This window comes from Cnephaeus nilssonii (genome assembly GCF_951640355.1).
Source record: "Cnephaeus nilssonii genome assembly, chromosome: 9".
NCBI lineage: Eukaryota > Metazoa > Chordata > Mammalia > Chiroptera > Vespertilionidae > Cnephaeus > Cnephaeus nilssonii.
The window spans coordinates 29150222-29168486 of NC_137080.1; the positions used below are offsets into that span (position 1 = coordinate 29150222).

General features: G+C 43.7%; 1 protein-coding gene across 2 annotated transcripts in view; it reads left to right on the forward strand.

The window, feature by feature from the left end:
* Positions 1–29: 29 nt before the first annotated feature.
* The window catches only part of PEX3 (peroxisomal biogenesis factor 3), a 39636-nt gene continuing 21400 nt past the window's right edge, over positions 30–18265 (forward strand). For both annotated transcript variants that reach the window (XR_013813922.1, XM_079779716.1), the window contains exons 1-3: positions 30–273; positions 13396–13527; positions 17075–17156. Coding sequence is in view for 1 of the 2 variants with exons in the window: in XM_079779716.1 (XP_079635842.1) it covers positions 201–273; positions 13396–13527; positions 17075–17156 (287 nt within the window). In the remaining variant the exon portion in view is untranslated. The remainder of the gene's footprint in view (positions 274–13395; positions 13528–17074; positions 17157–18265) is intronic.

An 18265-nucleotide genomic window follows, 5' to 3' on the forward strand; every position in this document is an offset into this window, starting at 1 on the left:
AGCTGATCGGCTGTAGTCCACGCCCCCTTCCCGCTCCGGTGACAGGGTGCAGAAAGTCGCGTTTGGGATTTCTGGAGAGCACCCAGCGGGACCACGGCGTTCCTGCCGCGTCGGTGGTCCAGGGCGGGTGACAGAGAAAGGGTTTCCTAGTGCACCCCCGACCCCTACCCCTAGGCAGCCCGCACCTCCAGGGCCTGAAGATGCTGAGATCTACGTGGAATTTTCTCAAACGTCACAAAAAGAAATGTATCTTCCTGGGCACGGTCCTCGGAGGTGGGTGACAGCGTTCTTGGAACGGGGCGTTGGGAGGAGGGGATGGGAGCGAGGTGACTGTCTTCTAAAACAGAGAGGCCGGGGACCGTAGTCCGGCATAGGTAGAGGGGAGGCGTTCAACCATCTTATGGGGAGCGGGGCGACAAAACCTCCAGGGTGCTTTCCATCTCCCCAATTGTGGAGTGTGAGCCCTTCGCCCTGACACTGCCCCTTACCCTGTGGGTCGCCTGTCCTTTATTCTCACGGACCTTGGGAGAACTCTCCGCGATTAAGTTTCTGTTTCAAGGCACCATTCTCGTATAGACACATGTTGTTGTTGTTGTTTAAGGCTCTTCTATTGTTTTTCCTGAGGGTCTGGGTTTCTGTTTGGCGCTCCTGGTGCTTTGCTTGGCTTTCCCCCTTCGTACAAGTGTCAGAATAATATTCTAGGAGTTACCTCGACTCTGTACGTCGAGTGTTGTTTAAAGGTAATTTGAACGTTTGAAAATAGCACACCTTGTACAGAAGGGCAGGAGGATATACACTAGACAAGAAAAGCACAAATCGATATTTTAGCCCTGTTTCTGCTATTTTAGAATACGGACTGAGCAGTAAATTGTGAAGTAAGACGGTGCTTTCCGGATGTGCAGTCTTCCTCGGGCTCTTCAGGGTTGGGATCGATGCCCAGACAGTACTGAGTTGCAGAAGCTGAAAGGAGATTTAGAAACAGATAACAATCTTGAGAGCCTTTTTCGTCATCTGGCTGTCATTTCATAGCAGGAATGTAAAGGAGAGAATAAAACGCCTGGTGAGATATCGGAGAAGAAAATGTAGGAATGTAAAGAAATTTTTAGAATTTGAGTTTTTTGAGAAATATTATCACTAACTACATGCTTTTGGTTACAGAAGCATGTAAAAAAAAAAGGAGAAAAATTTCCCAAGGAGTTGGGTTGCTTTTCTTTTACTATTATTAGATTATATTCTATTATCCCCCAAAAAACAATTTGAAATTAACAATACTCTTAGCATCAGTGATTTAGATCTGTTGTTTCTTGAAAGTTTGATCAGGCAAGGAGAGAGGCTTTTCCAAGTCTCTGAGATCTGTCATAATTTTATAATGAACAGATGTAAATTTTCTGGGAAAATTTTTATAGATAAAATGTGTTTTCTGATATATTCAGCCACTGGCATCTAATGTGTATTTAGATTATGCTAAGACTGTTGAATCCATTTTATTTGTAGAAGCTAAAGATATATGTGTGATGAAAGAAGTTTAAATAAAGTATTTTTCCACCACAAAAGGAAATGAAAGAATCTCTCTTTAGCAATCTCAGAAAGACTAGTATACCTTTCAAATTTATGGAAAAATCTAATGGTACATTAGGAGTAATCATAGGGAAAGCAAAAGATTATACTTAAGAGGTAGTTATAGATTTTGTCAAAAATCTATTGAGAACTTTATAGTTACAGATGAAGAGGAATGAGAAAGAAAGACAAGGTTCAGAGAGACAAAGAAAATAATCCTAGTGTTTTATAACAAAAAAGTTAATCTAAAAGACAAAAAGTAGATGACCTTATGGCCTCAATTTTTCTGATTCAAGGAAAAGGTCCTATAACATGTTACACTTCAATTCATCTAATTCAAGAAATATTAATCAAGTGCCTATAGTACTTATCAAAGTAATGTGATTGGAAATAGAGGATTTACAGAGATTTCCAATAGTAATAGTTACCATTTTGTGCTAAGCTCTTGTAATCAGTGGGGATGACAACAGGATAGTTATTGCTATCCCATTCAAGAATGTGGGAACTAGAGCCCTAAGAATTTAAGAAACTTGCCCAGTGTCTCAGAGTTGCTAAGAAGGAAGCTAGAATTCAAATCCAAGTGTGTTAGATCCCAAAGCACATTCTCTTTCCACACTATACTGCTTTGCCTTCACGGACTTCATAGTCTGGTAGAAATGAGAAGTATCTTACTCCATTCATGCTGCTGTAACAAAATACCACAGACTGGGTGGCTTATAAACAACGTAAACTTGTTTCTCACTGTTCTGGAGGCTGGAAGTCTAAGATTGGGGTGTCAGAATGGTTAATTGGGGGCTTGCCTCCAGGTTGCACACTTGTTGTAGCCTCACATGGCAGAAGGTGTTCTGTGAAAACCCTTTCTTAAGAATACTAATCCCACGTAGAAGGGCTCCACCCTCATTACCTAAACACCTCCCAGAGACCCCAACTTCAGATACCCTCATATCAGGCATTAGGATATCAATATATGAATTTGGGGCAGGAGGGCACACAAACATTCACAACCTAGCAACAAGTATACAAATAATTAGAGTACAAAACAAGCTGAAAAAATATTATACAGATCAAACTAACAGGTAGCATGTAAGATTATAAAAAAAAATCAAGAAAGCGCTTAACGAAAGACACATATTATCAGGTTCGGAAGGTAGATATCAACATGTATGCTCCAAGAGGTAGGAAAAAAATCTAAGTAAAAACTTTGAGGTGCAGTCCTTATTAAATAGAGATTTCCTGCATTTTGGATGAGTAATTGCTTTAGACTAATTGTACAATTTGAACAGTTTATGCAAAGAGTAGATTTTGGTTCTCAAATTTTTTGACTGGTGATGTTCTTTACACTTTTAAAATTTAAGGACTCTAAAAGTGCCTTTTAAAACTTGTATCTAATTAATAGTTGCCATATTAGAAATTAGAAGTAAGAAATGTTTTTAAATAAAAATTTAAAAAATAGTAAACTTGTAACCTATTAATATAATTATTTTTCTAACTTGATGAGAACAGTGGTATTGTTTTAAATTTTTGCAAATGTCTTTACTATCTGGCTTAATTGAAGGAAGCTGGATTCTCATATTTCATTTTGTACTTAGTCATTTGCAATGCCACAGGTCATATAGCCTCTAGAATACACCACTGTAAACTCATGAGAGAATGAAAATGAAAAAGAAAACAGTGTTTTAGTATTATTACGAAAGTAGTTTTGATTCTCAGATCTACTTAAAGTGTGATTGAACACCTCCAGTAGTGCCCAAGCCATACTTTGAGAATCACTATAATATTGGGCTCTGGGAATACAAAAGAATAAGACAGTGTTCTTGACTTTGAGGAACACTTGGTACATACAGTCCAGAAAGCAGAAATAGAAATAAACAAAATTAATACAATGGTAGTATTATCTATCTACACTAATAAAAGAGAAACATGCTAATTGACCATACCTCCGCTATGCTCACAGCCAATCAGGAGTGATATCCAAATTAACCCAGCAAAGATGGCAGGTAAATTTGCATACGGCAGCGCCCTATGCCGCCGGCTGGATCCAAGCCGAGATCGGGGACCGGGCAGGTGGCGGGGGCAGCGCCCTATGCCTCCGGCGGGATCCAAGCCACAGTCAGGGACCTGGGCAGGTAGCGGGGGGCAGGGCCCGAAGCCGCCGGCCGGACCCAAGCCAAGGGACCCGGGCAGGCAGCGGGGGCAGCGCCGGACACTGCCTGCCCGGGTCAAAGCCGCCCACTGCTCCGCGGCCTGCCCAGGTCCAAGCCTCCTGCTGCCCTGCTGCCTGCCTGGGTCCAAGCCACCCTGTGATCATGGGGCAAAGAGCCCAGGCCAAGCCACCTGCGATCTTGGGGCAAAGAGCCCAGGCCAAGCCGCCCCGTGATCACGGTGCAAACAGGCCAGGCCGAGCTACCCCGCGAGCCCCGTGATCACTGGGCGAACAGGCCAGGCCCAGCCGCCCCGCGATCACCAGGCGAAGAGCCCAGGCCGAGCTGCCCGCGATCATGGGGTGAAGAGCCCAGGCCGAGCCGCCCCGCGATCACAGGGCAAAGAGCCCAGGCCGAGCTGCCGCATGATCACAGGGTGAACAGGCCAGGCCGAGCCACCCTGCGATCACGGGCCGAAGAGCCCAGGCTGAGCCGCCCCGTGATCACAGGGCAAAGAGCCCAGGCCGAGCCGCCACGTGATCACTGGGCGAACAGGCCACGCCGAGCCACCCTGCGATCATGGGGCGAAGAGCCCAGGCTGAGCCGCCCCGCAATCACAGGGTGAAGAGCCCAGGCCGAGCTGACCCACGATCATGGGGCAAACAGGCGAGCCCCAGCCACCCTGCGATCTTGGGGCAAAGAGACCAGGCAGAGCCTGGCCAAGCCGCTTGGAAATCCCAGGCGAAGAAGCCCCTCTGCGACCAACCTGCGCTAGGGACCTGTTGGGGCATGTGGTGCGGAGTCCAGCGCCTCTAGCCTGCAGCCATGGGAAGTCTCCCTCTCCCCAGAGTTAGGAGCACCAGCCCAGGTCTACCCAGTGGCCTGGTGCTGACTGTGGGGGTGAGTTCCTGCAGGCTGGGGTTTGATCCCCACGCATTAGCAGTAGGAGACAAGTGCCTTTGTTATTGCTGTGTGTCCGGGTTTTAATTGGACAAATGCCTGGCGGTCCCAGTCGCCAGCTTAGCAAAATCTTTTAGGAGGAGAATTCTGTCTGGGTTTCCTCAAATTCCCTCAGCCCCTACTCACCCATCTGTAAAGGCACAAAACAAGTGAGGCCCTTAAAATCAGAGGTCTCCAACAACGGTGGGCCTCTCTCATCACAGTCATTTGGACTGGATGGCATTTGAGTATTTATCTAGGCACCATGACAGAGAAACACAAGCTCAAGTCATGATCTCTGCCCTTAAAAAATTCACAATCTTATTAGAGCAAGTGGATGATAAAAGCACAGCAATAACAGAATGTAAGGCAACAATACAGAGAGGAACAGAGGCAATTGCTAGGATTATTTTCCAATAATTAGTACAAAGAGTATGTGCTATGAATTAAATTAAAAAAGTATTTTTGGAAGTAGCTGCTTCATGACTATGGCATCCCTTCCTATTTTAAAGGAAGATGAGTTCCACATGAACTGTGTACTATGCTATATCTGAGGCACAGGACAAGGGAGGCCCTAAGTGTACTATGCTTTGATATTTGAGTCATTCTTTATTGTTCAATGTAATTTATTTCTGTACGCCTCAGTTTTGTAATAGCTAAATTACCAGAATAATACATCTTGCTATAAAATATTACCAGAAGATCAAATGATCAGGTGACATTTATTGTTATTTTCTATAAATGAACACAATCTCTGGTATGCTAAAGTGATAGGTATTATAGAAACATTCAGATAGGGAGACCTACAGGCTTGATTACAAGTGAGGCTTACTATCACAACCCAAATTTATTGCTTAAAAAAAAAGCAGGGAGCCAACTAGAAACTGAACCATATATAAGCCCTTGAAGGGCAAATGTAAATTGGATAAGGTTTTCTATTACAAGAGCAAGAAGAAAAAATTCAGATGCAAGAATGAAAACCACATAGCATCTACTCTAAGTAGCTGTTAAAGAAAAAGAATGGTATACTATGAAAATACTTAATACAGATTGTAAAGACATTTGTTCAAAGAGGATTTCCTAGAGTAGGTGATATTCCAGTTAATTTTTTTAAATGTGAATAGGTTAGCTAGATAAGAAAAAGGTGTAGGAGTCCCGAATTGCAGAGGGTGCAGGCAGGGCTGAGGGAACCCCCATTCCGAGCACGAATTTTATACACTGGGCCTCTAGTATATATATAAAAGCCTAAGTGACCGTCCGCCCATTTGACTGTCCGACCAGTAGCTATGACGCACAATGACCACCAGGGGCAGAAGCTCTGACTGGTAGCTATGACATGCACTGACCACCAGGGGCAGACGCTCAATGCAGGAGCTGCAAAGGTGCAGTGACTTGGCAACTGCGGTTCTCAGATGACACATCCGGAACCAGAGAGGAGGGAGCCCGGTTTTGAGTGTGTCACCCAAGAACTTCCCTCTCACAATCCTGGACCCCACAGGGGATGTCGAGAGCCAGTTTCGGCCTGATCCCCGCAGGCCAGGCCAAGGGACCCCATCGGTGCACAAATCCGTGCACTGGGCCTCTAATAGTACCATAATTGAGCAGTGTGATATGGGGAGCATAGAGGAGAGAAAAACATGGAGGTATCTCGTAAACTTCACTCAAGAATCCACTTAAGTTGTTCAGCTAGCAAAGGAGAAGGGGCACAGCAGGAAAAGGGGACACTCAACAGATTCAGAAACATTTCTTCTGATGAGTCCAAGTGTATTTCACTCTGGCTAACTACAGAGAACAAATGGGGATGAACTTGGAGAACTAGCTAGAGTGTAGGTTGTGAAGGGCCTTCCTTACTGGGCCAGCTACAGAATCTGGATGTTATTCTGTGTATCAGTGCTTCTCAGACTTTAGTATCCTATCTAATAAAAGAGTGACTGTCACTCCAACAGACAAGATGGCTGCCCCCATGTGGACACAAGATGGCCACCACAAGATGGCCAGCAGGGGAGGACAGTTGGGAGGGACCAGGCCTGCAAGGGAGGGCAGTTGGGGGCGATCAAGCCTGCAGGGGAGGGCAGTTAGGGGTGACCAGGCCAGCAGAGGAGGGAAGTTGGGGGCGATTGGGCCTGCAGGGAAGGGCAGTTGCGGGGGGACCCAGACCTGCAGGGGAGAGCAGTTGGGGGGGGGACCAGGCCTGCAGGGGAGGGAAGTTGGGGGGGAGACCAGGCCTGCAGGGGAGAGCAGTTAGGGGTGACCAAGCATGCAGGGGAGGGCGGTTAGGGGTGACCAGGCCTGCAGGGGAGGGCAGTTAGGGGCAATCAGGCTGGCAGGGTAGCAGTTAGGCATCAATCAGGCTGGCAGGGAAGTGGTTAGGGGGTGATGAGGCTGGCAGGCAGAAGCGGTTAGGGGCAATCAGGAAGGCAGGCAGGCAGGTGAGCAGTTGGGAGCCAGCAGTCCTGGATTGTGAGAAGGATGTCCCTCGAGGGGTCCAAGATTGGAGAGGGTACAGGCTGGGCTGAGGGACAACCCCTCCCCTGTGCACGAATTTCGTGCACCGGGCGTCTAGTATTTTTAATAAAAATATAGAATCCTTCTTTCCGGGATCATTAATTCACTCAGCAACTATTTATTTAGCTCTTATTGGGGATGTTTTCAAGGAGCTTCCTTAAAGGCTACATTTTTTGACAAGTTCTCCAAGTAATTCTATCTAATAAAAGAGTAATATGCAAATTGACCATACCACCGCTACACCCACAAGACATGCCCACCAGCCAATTAGGAGCGAGTATGCAAATTAACCCAACCAAGATGGCTGCGGCCAAGGAGCAAGCAGGAGGCTTGGGTTTCCCCGGCAATGGAGGAAGCCAAGCTCCCTCAGCCCTGGGCTCTGCTCAAGGCTACAAAGTTTCAATTATAGAAGATAAATAAATCCCAGATACCAGGGCCTCCGCTTGGGTCGCCGGGTGGCGTGGTCAGCCTGCAAACCACCACAGGCCCTCGCCCAGGCCGCCCCATACCCCAAGGGAACCCCACCCTGATCCGGGACACCCTTCAGGGCAAACCAGCTGGCCCCCACCCGTGCACCAGGCCTCTATCCTATCTAATAAAAGAGTAATATGCAAATTGACCATCACTCCAACACAAAAGATGGCTTCCCCCGTGTGGACACAAAATGGCCAGCAGGGGAGGGCAGTTGGGAGGGACCAGGCCTGCAAGGGAGGGCAGTTGGGGGCGATCAGGCCTGCAGGCGAGGGCAGTTGGGGGCGATCAGGCTTGCAGGCGAGGGCAGTTATGGGTGACCGGGCCGGCAGAGGGCAGTTTGGGGGACCCAGGCCTGCAGGGGAGAACAGTTGGGGGGGACCCAGGCCTGCAGGGGAGGGCAGTTAGGGGTGACCAGGCTGGCAGGGGAGGGCAGTTAGGGGCAATCAGGCTGGCAGGGTAGCAATTAGGCATCAATCTGGCTGGCAGGGGAGTGGTTAGGGGGTGATCAGGCTGGCAGGCAGAAGTGGTTAGGGGCAATCAGGAAGGCAAGCAGGTGAGCAGTTGGGAGCCAACAGTCCTGGATTGTGAGAGGGATCCCAGATTGGAGAGGGTGCAGGCTGGGCTGAGGGACACCACCCGACCCACCCCACCCCCCACCCCCCGCACAAATTTCATGCACCGGGCCTCTAGTTCTGATATAAGTGTAATAGAGAATCCACATTAAGAAATGATGGAGGGTGTTGAAGAATTCTATACCCAGGAATAATATGGTCAGATTTAAATTTTAGAAAACCACTGCATATAAAAGATGGATTAGAAAGGTGTAAGACCAGGAGCAAAGGAGGAGAGTTAGGAAGCTGTTAAATGAGTACATTAATTAATATTCAGGGTCTGGAAGAAGACAGTGGTAAAGGAGTTGGAGTCAAGTGACAAAAGTTAGACTATTTCTGAAATAGAATCAGAATAGCAGGATTGGGTGGTCTGTTGGATTAGGAGCAATGTTAATAGATTATTTTCAAACTTTTATTGAAATTATTATTCTAGTAAAATAGTTATGCTGAAGGAATTTTCATTCATTTGGTTTTTAAAAAACCAAAATATATCAAATGGAAACACTAGCAGATATTTTGCTTTACCAGCAATGTTCTGAAAGGAAACCTCAAAACATTTTACATTTATTTTTTGAGGTATTTAGTGAATGTTTTCATTATTCATAAAAGTCATAGCTACAGAGGAAACTTTAATGCTATATAATCCCATTCTTCTGTTTTATGAATGAAGAAATTTAGGCCTGCCTTGCTGGCATGGCTCAGAGGTTGAACATCGACCTATGAACCAGAACATCAGACTTGGATTCCCGGTCAGGTCACAGGCCTGGGTTGTGGGCTCAATCCCCAGTATGGGGCCTGCAGGAGGCAGTCCATCAATAAAATTCTTTCATCGATGTTTCTATCTCTCCCTCTCCCCTCATCTCTGAAATCAATAAAAATATATTTTTTAAAAAAAGAAGAAGAAATTTAGGCCCTAAGAGAGGAAAGGACTTGCTCAAAGTTATCTACTATTTGGTGCTCCGGCCATCAATACTGTCTGCCAGGCCAGAATTCCGGCACCCAGTCAGGATTCGATGCTCCTGAGCGCCATAATTTAGCTAATTAATTATCTTCCTTCATTCTTATTTTCCTAGAGAGACAAATCTGACAAAATCAGAATTTATAAAATTTGGGAACGAGAATCTGAGTAAATTAGAATTTGTGTAGGAACTTAAGTGCTAACTCAAGAAAAATAATGGATTGTGGGACTTTACTTTAATTCCAGTATTAGTTTACTAGAACTGCCATAACTAAGTACCACAAACTGAGTGGCTTAAGCAACAGAAATTTATTGTCTCGGCCTGACGGGTCTGACTCAGTGGATAGAGCGTCGGCCTGCAGACTGAAGGGTCCTGGGTTCGATTCCAGTCAAGGGCATGTACCTTGGTTGTAGGCACGTACCTTGGTTGTGGGCACATCCCCAGTAGGGGATGTGCAGGAGGCAGCTGATTGATGTTTCTCTCTCATTGATGTTTCTATCTCTCTATCCCTCTCCCTTCCTCTCTGTAAAAAAAAATCAATGAAATTTTTTTTTTTTTAAAAGAAAGAAATTTATTGTCTCACAGTTCTGGGGGCCAGAAGTCTAAGATCAATGTGTTGGCAGGATTTGTTCCTTTTAAGGCTGTAAGAGAAGAATCTGTTTCAGAGCCCACTCCTTGGCTTAGAGATGGCCATCTCCTCCCCGTTAACATAAGAAACATTCAAACCAGTAGAGAAGTTTTGTAAAAGTTTATTTCAGCCAAACTGACATCATGCCAGGAAACAAGATCTCAGATGTTCCAGAGAATGACAGTTTTGCAGTTTCTTTTATAAATTTGGAACAAAAGAGGGAATGTAAGGATGATTATGTGAAAGTGAGAAAAAACAAGATATAGAATAGTTAACAAGATTATTGCTCCTGCTAGGGTGGTTACTCCTTTGAGATATCTACAAAAGAGGATTCTGGCATTTCAAGGGTGTGTTAACCTAGATGCATAAGAACAATGGACAGGGCTTGCTTCAGACAAAGACAAACCTTTTTATAGGCTGGTTGTGTGACCTGCTCAGTTAGGAATTTATGATCTGATCATCACCCTGGGAGGTTATTTTCAGTCATATTTATTAGAGAGCCCCCTTTTCATCCATATCCCTGTGTCTTTAGATCATCATCTCTCTACACATGCTTGTGTCTGAATTTTCTCTTCTTATCAGAACACCAATCATTGGATTAGGGGCCACCTTAACAACCTCCCTTTAACTTGATTATCTCTGTAAAGACCCTATCTGCAAATACGGTAACATTCTAGAAGTACTGGAGCTTCAACATGGGAATTTAGGAGGGCACACAGTTCAACCCATAACAATTCATCTTCTCCTTTTAGTTAGAATATACTATATCTATTAAACAAATACAGTAGTTCCTAAAGAATTTTTATCAGACACATTGAGAATCTGATGAAAGCAGTGGGCTTTCCCCCTGGAAAACACATACTAATCAAATTTACTATTATTCCGGAAAAATGTTAGCTATACAAAGCTACACATAGGGCATTATTGTAGTGTTTCACTTTATATTATCATTGTTTGATAAATAATAATTTTACACATAACTTTTAGCAATCTGTTATATAAAGAAAATATAAGCAATTCATTGAGAAGTAACTGTTATGTAACAGTTGCCTGTCAAAGAATTACTTTGTGAAACATCGGTCAATTTCTTCATTTTGTTGGTTTTGTGACACCATCATCATCTTAGGATAGAATAAAAAGAAAGGTAGCTATGAAGACACTCATTTGAAATTTATTTGTTCCTTAAGCATGATTATAATGCCTTTATTTGTACACAAACATAACCACAATCATACTTTATTTCTGCCTAATTATTTGTACTACATACCCTTTTATTGAACTGTTATCCTATATAATAAAGATGTAATGTGCAAATGGTTGTTATGCCGTGAAGAGTAATGACCAACTGCGTAATGACTGGGTCACGGATCAGCAGGAGGGCGAGGCAGCAAGCTATGAGGGAGGATTGGGGGGAGCTACAGGCGAGCAGAGAGCTACTGGCAAACTACTGGTGCACGGATTGGTGTGCAGGGCTATTAGTTTTTAGAATATGTAACATATTATCCGTTCATCTATAATGCTTATGTTAGCAAAAATAATTCAGGATGTATGTTTGCTTTAGAGTTCCTAGAGGAATGCTTCCTCCCCATCTGTGACAAACAGACCAAATTCAATTATTTAGGTCATGCACAATTATTAGGTTCTTTTTAGTTAGCAGCCCCAGGCAGTTGGAGATAGATGAGGATGAGTTACTCCCCTACAGCCTTGTTTGCCAGGTTATAATGAAGCAAATTCTGTCACACACAAAAACATCTGTTAGCAAGGCATAGGTAAAACAGTACGATAAACTTGTTTTATGTGTTCATTGAAATCCCAATGTCCTTTTTGGTGCTACATTTTATCTTATATTTTTTTAAATGTTATATATTGATTGAAGAAAAAATGAAAAATACAGAGGAGTGAATAGAAGAAAAAAAATCACCTGCTATCCCACTATTCAACATTGATAATTATTTATTACTAGAGGCCCGGTGCACGAAATTTGTGCACGGGGGGGAGGGGGTGTCCCTCAGCCCAGCCTGCACCTTCTCCAATCTGGGACCCCTCGAGGGATGTCCGACTGCCTGTCTGGATCGGGCCTAAACGGGCAGTCGGACATCCCTCTCACAATCCAGGACTGCTGGCTCCCAACTGCTCGCCTGCCTCTGCCTGATTGCCCCTAACCGCTTCTGCCTGCCAGCCTGATCACCCCCTAACCACTCCCCTGCCAGCCTGTTTGCCCCTAACTACCCTCCCCTGCAGGCCTGGTCACCCCTAACTGCCCTTCCCTGCAGGCCTGGTCATCCCTAACTGACCTCTCCTGCAGGCCTGGTCACCCCTAACTGCCCTCCCTTGCAGGCTTGATCACCCCCAACTGCCCTCCCTTGCAGGCCTGGTCCCTCCCAACTGCCCTTCCCTGCTGGCCTGATCACCCACAACTGCCCTCCCTTGCAGACCTGGTCCCTCCCAACTGCCCTCCCCTGCTGGCCATCTTGTGGTGGCCATCTTGTGTCCACATGGGCGCAGTCATCTTTGACCACATGGGGGCAGCCATCTTGTGTGTTGGAATGATGGTCAATTTGCATATTATTCTCTTATTAGATAGGATAGAGGCCTGTTGCATGGGTGGGGGCTGGCTGGTTTGCCCTGAAGGGTGTCCCAGATCAGGGTGGGGGTTCCCTTGGGGCGTAGGGCGGCCTGGGCGAGGGGCCTGTGGTGGATTGCAGGCTGGCCACGCCCCCTGGCGACTCAAGCAGAGGCCCTGGTATCTGGGATTTATTTATCTTCTATAATTGAAACTTTGTAGCCTTCAGTGGAGCCAAGCCTCCTGCTCGCTCCGTGGCCGCAGCCATTTTTGTTGGGATTTATTTATCTTCTATAATTGAAACTATGTAGCCTTAAGCGGAGGCCAAGGCAGGCCAGGGAGGCAGAAAGCTTGGCTTCCTCCATTGCTGGGGAAACCCAAGCCTCCTGCTCTCTCCATGGCCACAGCCATCTTGGTTGGGTTAATTTGCATATTCGCTCCTGATTGGCTGGTGGGCGTGGCTTGTGGGTGTGGCGGAGGTACGGTCGATTTGCATATTATTCTTTTATTAGATAGGATATGTTAGAAATTAAAATTCATCTGTGCTTCTATGCAGTTGCTTACATTAAAAAGAAAGACTTCTTATTTTATCATCTAAAATATAACATGGATATTTCCTTGAGTCATTAACTATTTCGTTATGTGGTTTTTAATAGCTATATCAGATTCCATTGTATGAATAGACCGTAATTTATTTAAGTAGTTCCCTATTGCTGGTCATTTAGAATATCTCCAGTTTACTATTAAAGACTTTGTAGACTTAATTCCTTTGTTTTTCAGACCTAGTCCTTATGTACCTGTCTATCTTTGGCTGTTAAAATGACAATCTCCTTTTCCTTGTCTTTAAGTTACAATTCTTAAATAATTCTTTAATTTAGATTTTTAAAAGTTGTAATTTTTAGCATTTTGCTAATATAAACATTATATTTTAATAAAGCAGATTAAAATACTGTTTGGAATATTTAATATTCTTGTTATTGGATTAATATACTAGCTTGTTTTAAATATACAATTTTAGGAGTATATATCCTGGGGAAATACGGACAGAAGAAAATCAGAGAAATACAAGAAAAAGAGGCTGCAGAATATATTGCTCAAGCACGACGACAGTATCATTTTGAAAGTAACCAGAGGACTTGCAATATGACAGGTAAGGCCAGAGAAATATTTACACATGTCCAAAGTTATTTAATGATTTATATTAATTTTTATACCTCCAGGACAGAAAAGGCAAAGGGAGAATGGTAAAATCTAGCAAGTATTTAATTCATGATTTAACTGAAATACATGTGGATTTTAAAAAATCAATATACAATATAATTGTTCATTGATTCATTTTATTTATTCATTCAGAAAATAATTTGGGGAACCCAACACTTTTTTTGGAAAACAGAAGATGAACAATTAAAAAAAAAAAAGATCCCTGACCTTCAGAGTTTATGTGCTAGTGAGAGAAAAACATGATAATCCTCAAATAAGTTACTTTGAGCAGTGACAACTTCTATGAAGAGAATAAAACTGTGGGAAGGGTGGGATTGCTGTTTAAGATAAGGTAGTCAGGAGAGTCAAGCCTCTTTGAGGAGAAACCAAATGATACAATGGAGGAAGCCATGCAAAAGCCAAAATGCCTGAGGTGGGAACAAGCATGGCACATTCAAGAAAAAGTACAGAGGCTCTGTAGTTAGAGCGATGAGCAGTAAAAGAGTGATAGGAAGTAAGGCTGCAGGTAGGCTTGATCCCATTAGGCCTTATCTATCACTAGAGGCCCAGTGAATGAAATTTGTGCACGGGGGTGGGGGAATCCCCTCAGCCCAGCCTGCACCCTCTCCAATCCGGGATCCCTCTCTCAATCCTGGACCACTGGCTCCTAATCGCTCACCTGCCTGCCTGCCTGGTCGCCCCTAACTGCCCCCACCCCTGCCGGCCTGATGGCCCGTCACTGCCTCTGCATGCTGGCCTGATCGCCCCTAACTGCCCCCCTGTTGGCCTGGTTGCTCCTAACTGCTCCCCTGCTGGCCTGGTCACCCCCAGCTGCCCCCCCCCCCGCCAGCCTAATTGCCCACAACAGACCCCCTGCCGGCCTGGTTGCCCCCAACTGCACCCCACCCACCAGCCTGGTCAGCCCTAACTGACTTCCTGCCAGCCTGGTCGCCCTCAACTGCCCCCTCTGCCGGCCTGTCACCCCTAACTGACCCCCCTGCTGGCCTGGTCGCCCCATCTGCCCCCACTGCTGGCCTGATAACCCCCAACTGCCCCACCCCCACCTGCCTGGTTGCCCCTCACAGCCCCCTTGCCAGCCTGGTCGCCCCACGCAGCCTGCTTGTTCAGTCATTTGGTCGTCCCTCACTAACCCCCCTGCCGGCCTGGTCGCCCCATGCAGCCTGCTTGTTCAGTCGTTTGGTCATCCCTCACTAACCCCAGTTTTGTCTTGTAATATCTGTGTGTTTTGGGGCAAATCTAAATCTTAGTTCTCTCCTCTATAAAATTATCATCATAAAACCCAGTTCATGAATGTTTTTTTAATAAATCTTTATTCAGATTATTACAGTTGTTCTTCTTTTTCCCCCCATAGCTCCCCTCCACCCAGTTCCCACCCTACCCCCTGCCCTTATCCCCCCGCCCATGTCCTCATCCATAGGTGTACGGTTTTTGTCCAGTCTCTTCCCAAACCCACCACACCCCCTTACCCCCGAGAATTGTCAGTCCACTCCCTTTCTATGCCCCTGATTCTATTATATTCACCAATTTATTCTGTTCTTCAGATTTTTTATTCACTTGATTTTTAGATTCACTTGTTGATAGATATGTATTTATTGTCACTTTGTTGTTCATAATTTTTATCTTTACCTTTTTCTTCTTCTTCCTCTTCTTAAAGAATACCTTTCAGCATTTCATATAATACTGGTTTGGCAGTGATGAACTCCTTTAGCTTTTTCTTATCTGTGAATCTTTATCTAACCTTCAATTCTAAATGATAGCTTTGCTGGGTAGAGTAATCTTGGTTGTATGTTCTTGCTATTCATCACTTTGAATATTTCTTGCCACTCCCATCTGGCCTGCATAGTTTCTGTTGAGAAATCAGCTGACAATCATATGGGTACTCCCTTGTGGGTAACCAACTGTTTTTCTCTTGCTGCTTTTAAGATTCTCTCTTTGTCTTTTGCCCTTAGCATTTTAATTATGATGTGTCTTGGTGTGGTCCTCTTTGGATTCCTCTTGTTTGGGGTTCTGTGTGCTTCCTGGACTTGTAAGTCTATTTCCTTCACCAGGTAGGGGGAAGTTTTCTGTTATTATTTCTTCAAATAGGTTTTCAATATCTTGCTCTCTCTCTTCTTCTGGCACCCCTATAATTCAGATGTTGGTATGATTGAAGTTGTCCCAGAGACTCCTTGCACTGTCTTCATATTTTTGTATTCTTTTTTCCTTTTGCTTTTCTGGTTGGTTTTTTTTGCTTCTTTGTATTTCAAATCTTTGACTTTATTCTTGCGATCCTCTAGTCTGCTGTTGGATCTCTGAATATTATTCTTTATTTCAGTCAGTGTATGCTTAATTTCTAATTGGTCCTTTTTCATATCCTTGAGGGTCTCACTATATTTCTCAGAGGTTTTTAGAAGACTCTTGAGTAACCTTATAACCATGGTTTTGAACTCTATATCCAGTAGTTTGATTTCCATTTCTTTCATTTGTGACCTGGTTCTTTGTCTCCACATTTTGGCTGCTTCCCTGAGTTGATAGAGTGGCTTTGTGTGCTAGGTGTCCTATAGGGCCCAGTGGCTCAGCCTCTCAAGTTACCTGAGGTGGACACTCTTGGTGCACCTCTTTGTGGGCTGTGTGCACAGTCTTGTTGTAGTTAAACCTTGATTGCTGTTGGTATCACTGGGAGGAATTGACCTCCAGGCCAATTGGCTGTGAGGACCAGTTGTGTCTACAATGGGAGAACTTCTTTGCTGGAGACACCCTTATGGGCAGGACTTGCTTCAGTGGGGGCTTTGGCGCTCACTGAGTCTGCCCTCTGAGTGTGTCTCTTATGGATGTGAAGAGTTGTAATCTGGATGATCTTACTCTGACCACTGGGTACACTGGCTCTTGGATCTCCAAGGAGGTGCAACTTTAGCTCTGCCTGAGGCCACCCAGCAGGAGCTACAGAGAGATCTACAGATTCCTCCTCTTTGTTTGGGGTTTGGAGGTGCCCAGATGAGGCCCAGCTGTGAAGCAATGCAAGCAGCTGTCCAGCCGTGGGCCTTCTTTTGGAGGCTCTGGGGCTCTCTGACCCAGCTGCAATTTTACAGGTTAAAATGTTGTTCTTAATCATTTTATTACATCAGAAATAGACTTTTTTTTTGTAAAGAAAATTTGGAGAGTACAGAAAATAGAAAAAAAAGAATCATCCATAATCCATAACCCAGATACCACCACTGTTGGCATCTGGGAATAATTCTTCTCATACATTTTCCTATGTGTACTTGTTTATATTGCTATAATCATAGTATGTATAAAATTTTGTTCACTTAACATAAGTAGATAAATGATTTATTAGTATATAATCTATTTTTATTAACAATAATAATAATAATTTGAAAACTCTAATCCTGGTCTTCCTCCCAACCCTTGCTAGTTGCTAGTCCTGTCATATGGCCTAAAACAATGTGCATTTCTCAGGTAAGGCAGTCCTCTTTTATTTTCTGTTTGTGTTACAGTGCTGTCCATGCTTCCAACACTGAGAGAGGCCTTAATGCAGCAACTCAATTCTGAGAGCCTCACAGCTCTGCTAAAAAACAGGTAAATGCAAGGTACAGCATTTTTTTACTTATATACTACACTTAAAGCGTGTACAATTAACTGAAATACTTTTCAAACATCTTTGTTTCCTTGTTTTTTTCTTTCTAATTAAAGCTTACAATATAGGCTTATTTGGAAAAAATATTTACTAACTGTATCTTTGAATTCATATTTTATTTTGTCCATTTATTTATACTCTACCTTGATGCACAAAATATTTGGGTAAACAAATATTTATATGCATTCTGGTTTTTATATAAATAGATCTTATATCACTGACATTACTCAGAAATGTAATTATTGAGTCCTTATGGAATGTGTTTCTGAACCAAATACTAAGTTATGTTAAACAGTGGGCTTCTTAGAGAGTTTATAATATAAGAGGTAAATCATGTGAACATGCATTTTAGGTAAATAAGGCATATGAACTTACATTTTATTTTTATTTATTAAGGTATTACATACATGTCCTTATCACGCCATTGCCTCACACCACCCTGAACTTACATTTTATATTATTTACAAAGTGAAGTACAAATACAACATGAGCAACAGTAATGATAATTTATCTTACCATGACAGTTTACTGGCTACACAGCACTTTCACACATAGGACCTTGTATATGGAGGCAGTATGTGTTGGGTATTCTAATTTGGTGGTGCTGTGTAAATTTGAGAAGAGCTCCAGAAGAAAATGGCTTCTTATTTTAATGGACAAGATGGAGAGAAATGGTCTCAATAAATAAATTTTAATCATTGTGGCCTTACTGAAGTGAATTACTGAAATATTCACTTTCCTAGTAATCATCCTCCAATACCCAGGGGAAGAAAGTGCTATTTCTGAACTCTCTCTGTGCCAGGCCCAGTGCAGATACCTTACATACATGCTCCCATTTAATGTTCACACTTGCTCCATTTAATTTTCACAATATCCTTGTGAGGCAGATATTTTCATTCATTTTGCACATAGGAATGAATTTACTGCTCAGATAGCTTGAATAGAAAGCTGGAAAATTTCTTTGAAACATTTTCTTTATTCAGAGAATACCTCCCAAAGTGACAATGGATTTGTGTACTTGGAATTTTTTTTATCTGATTAAAATGTAATT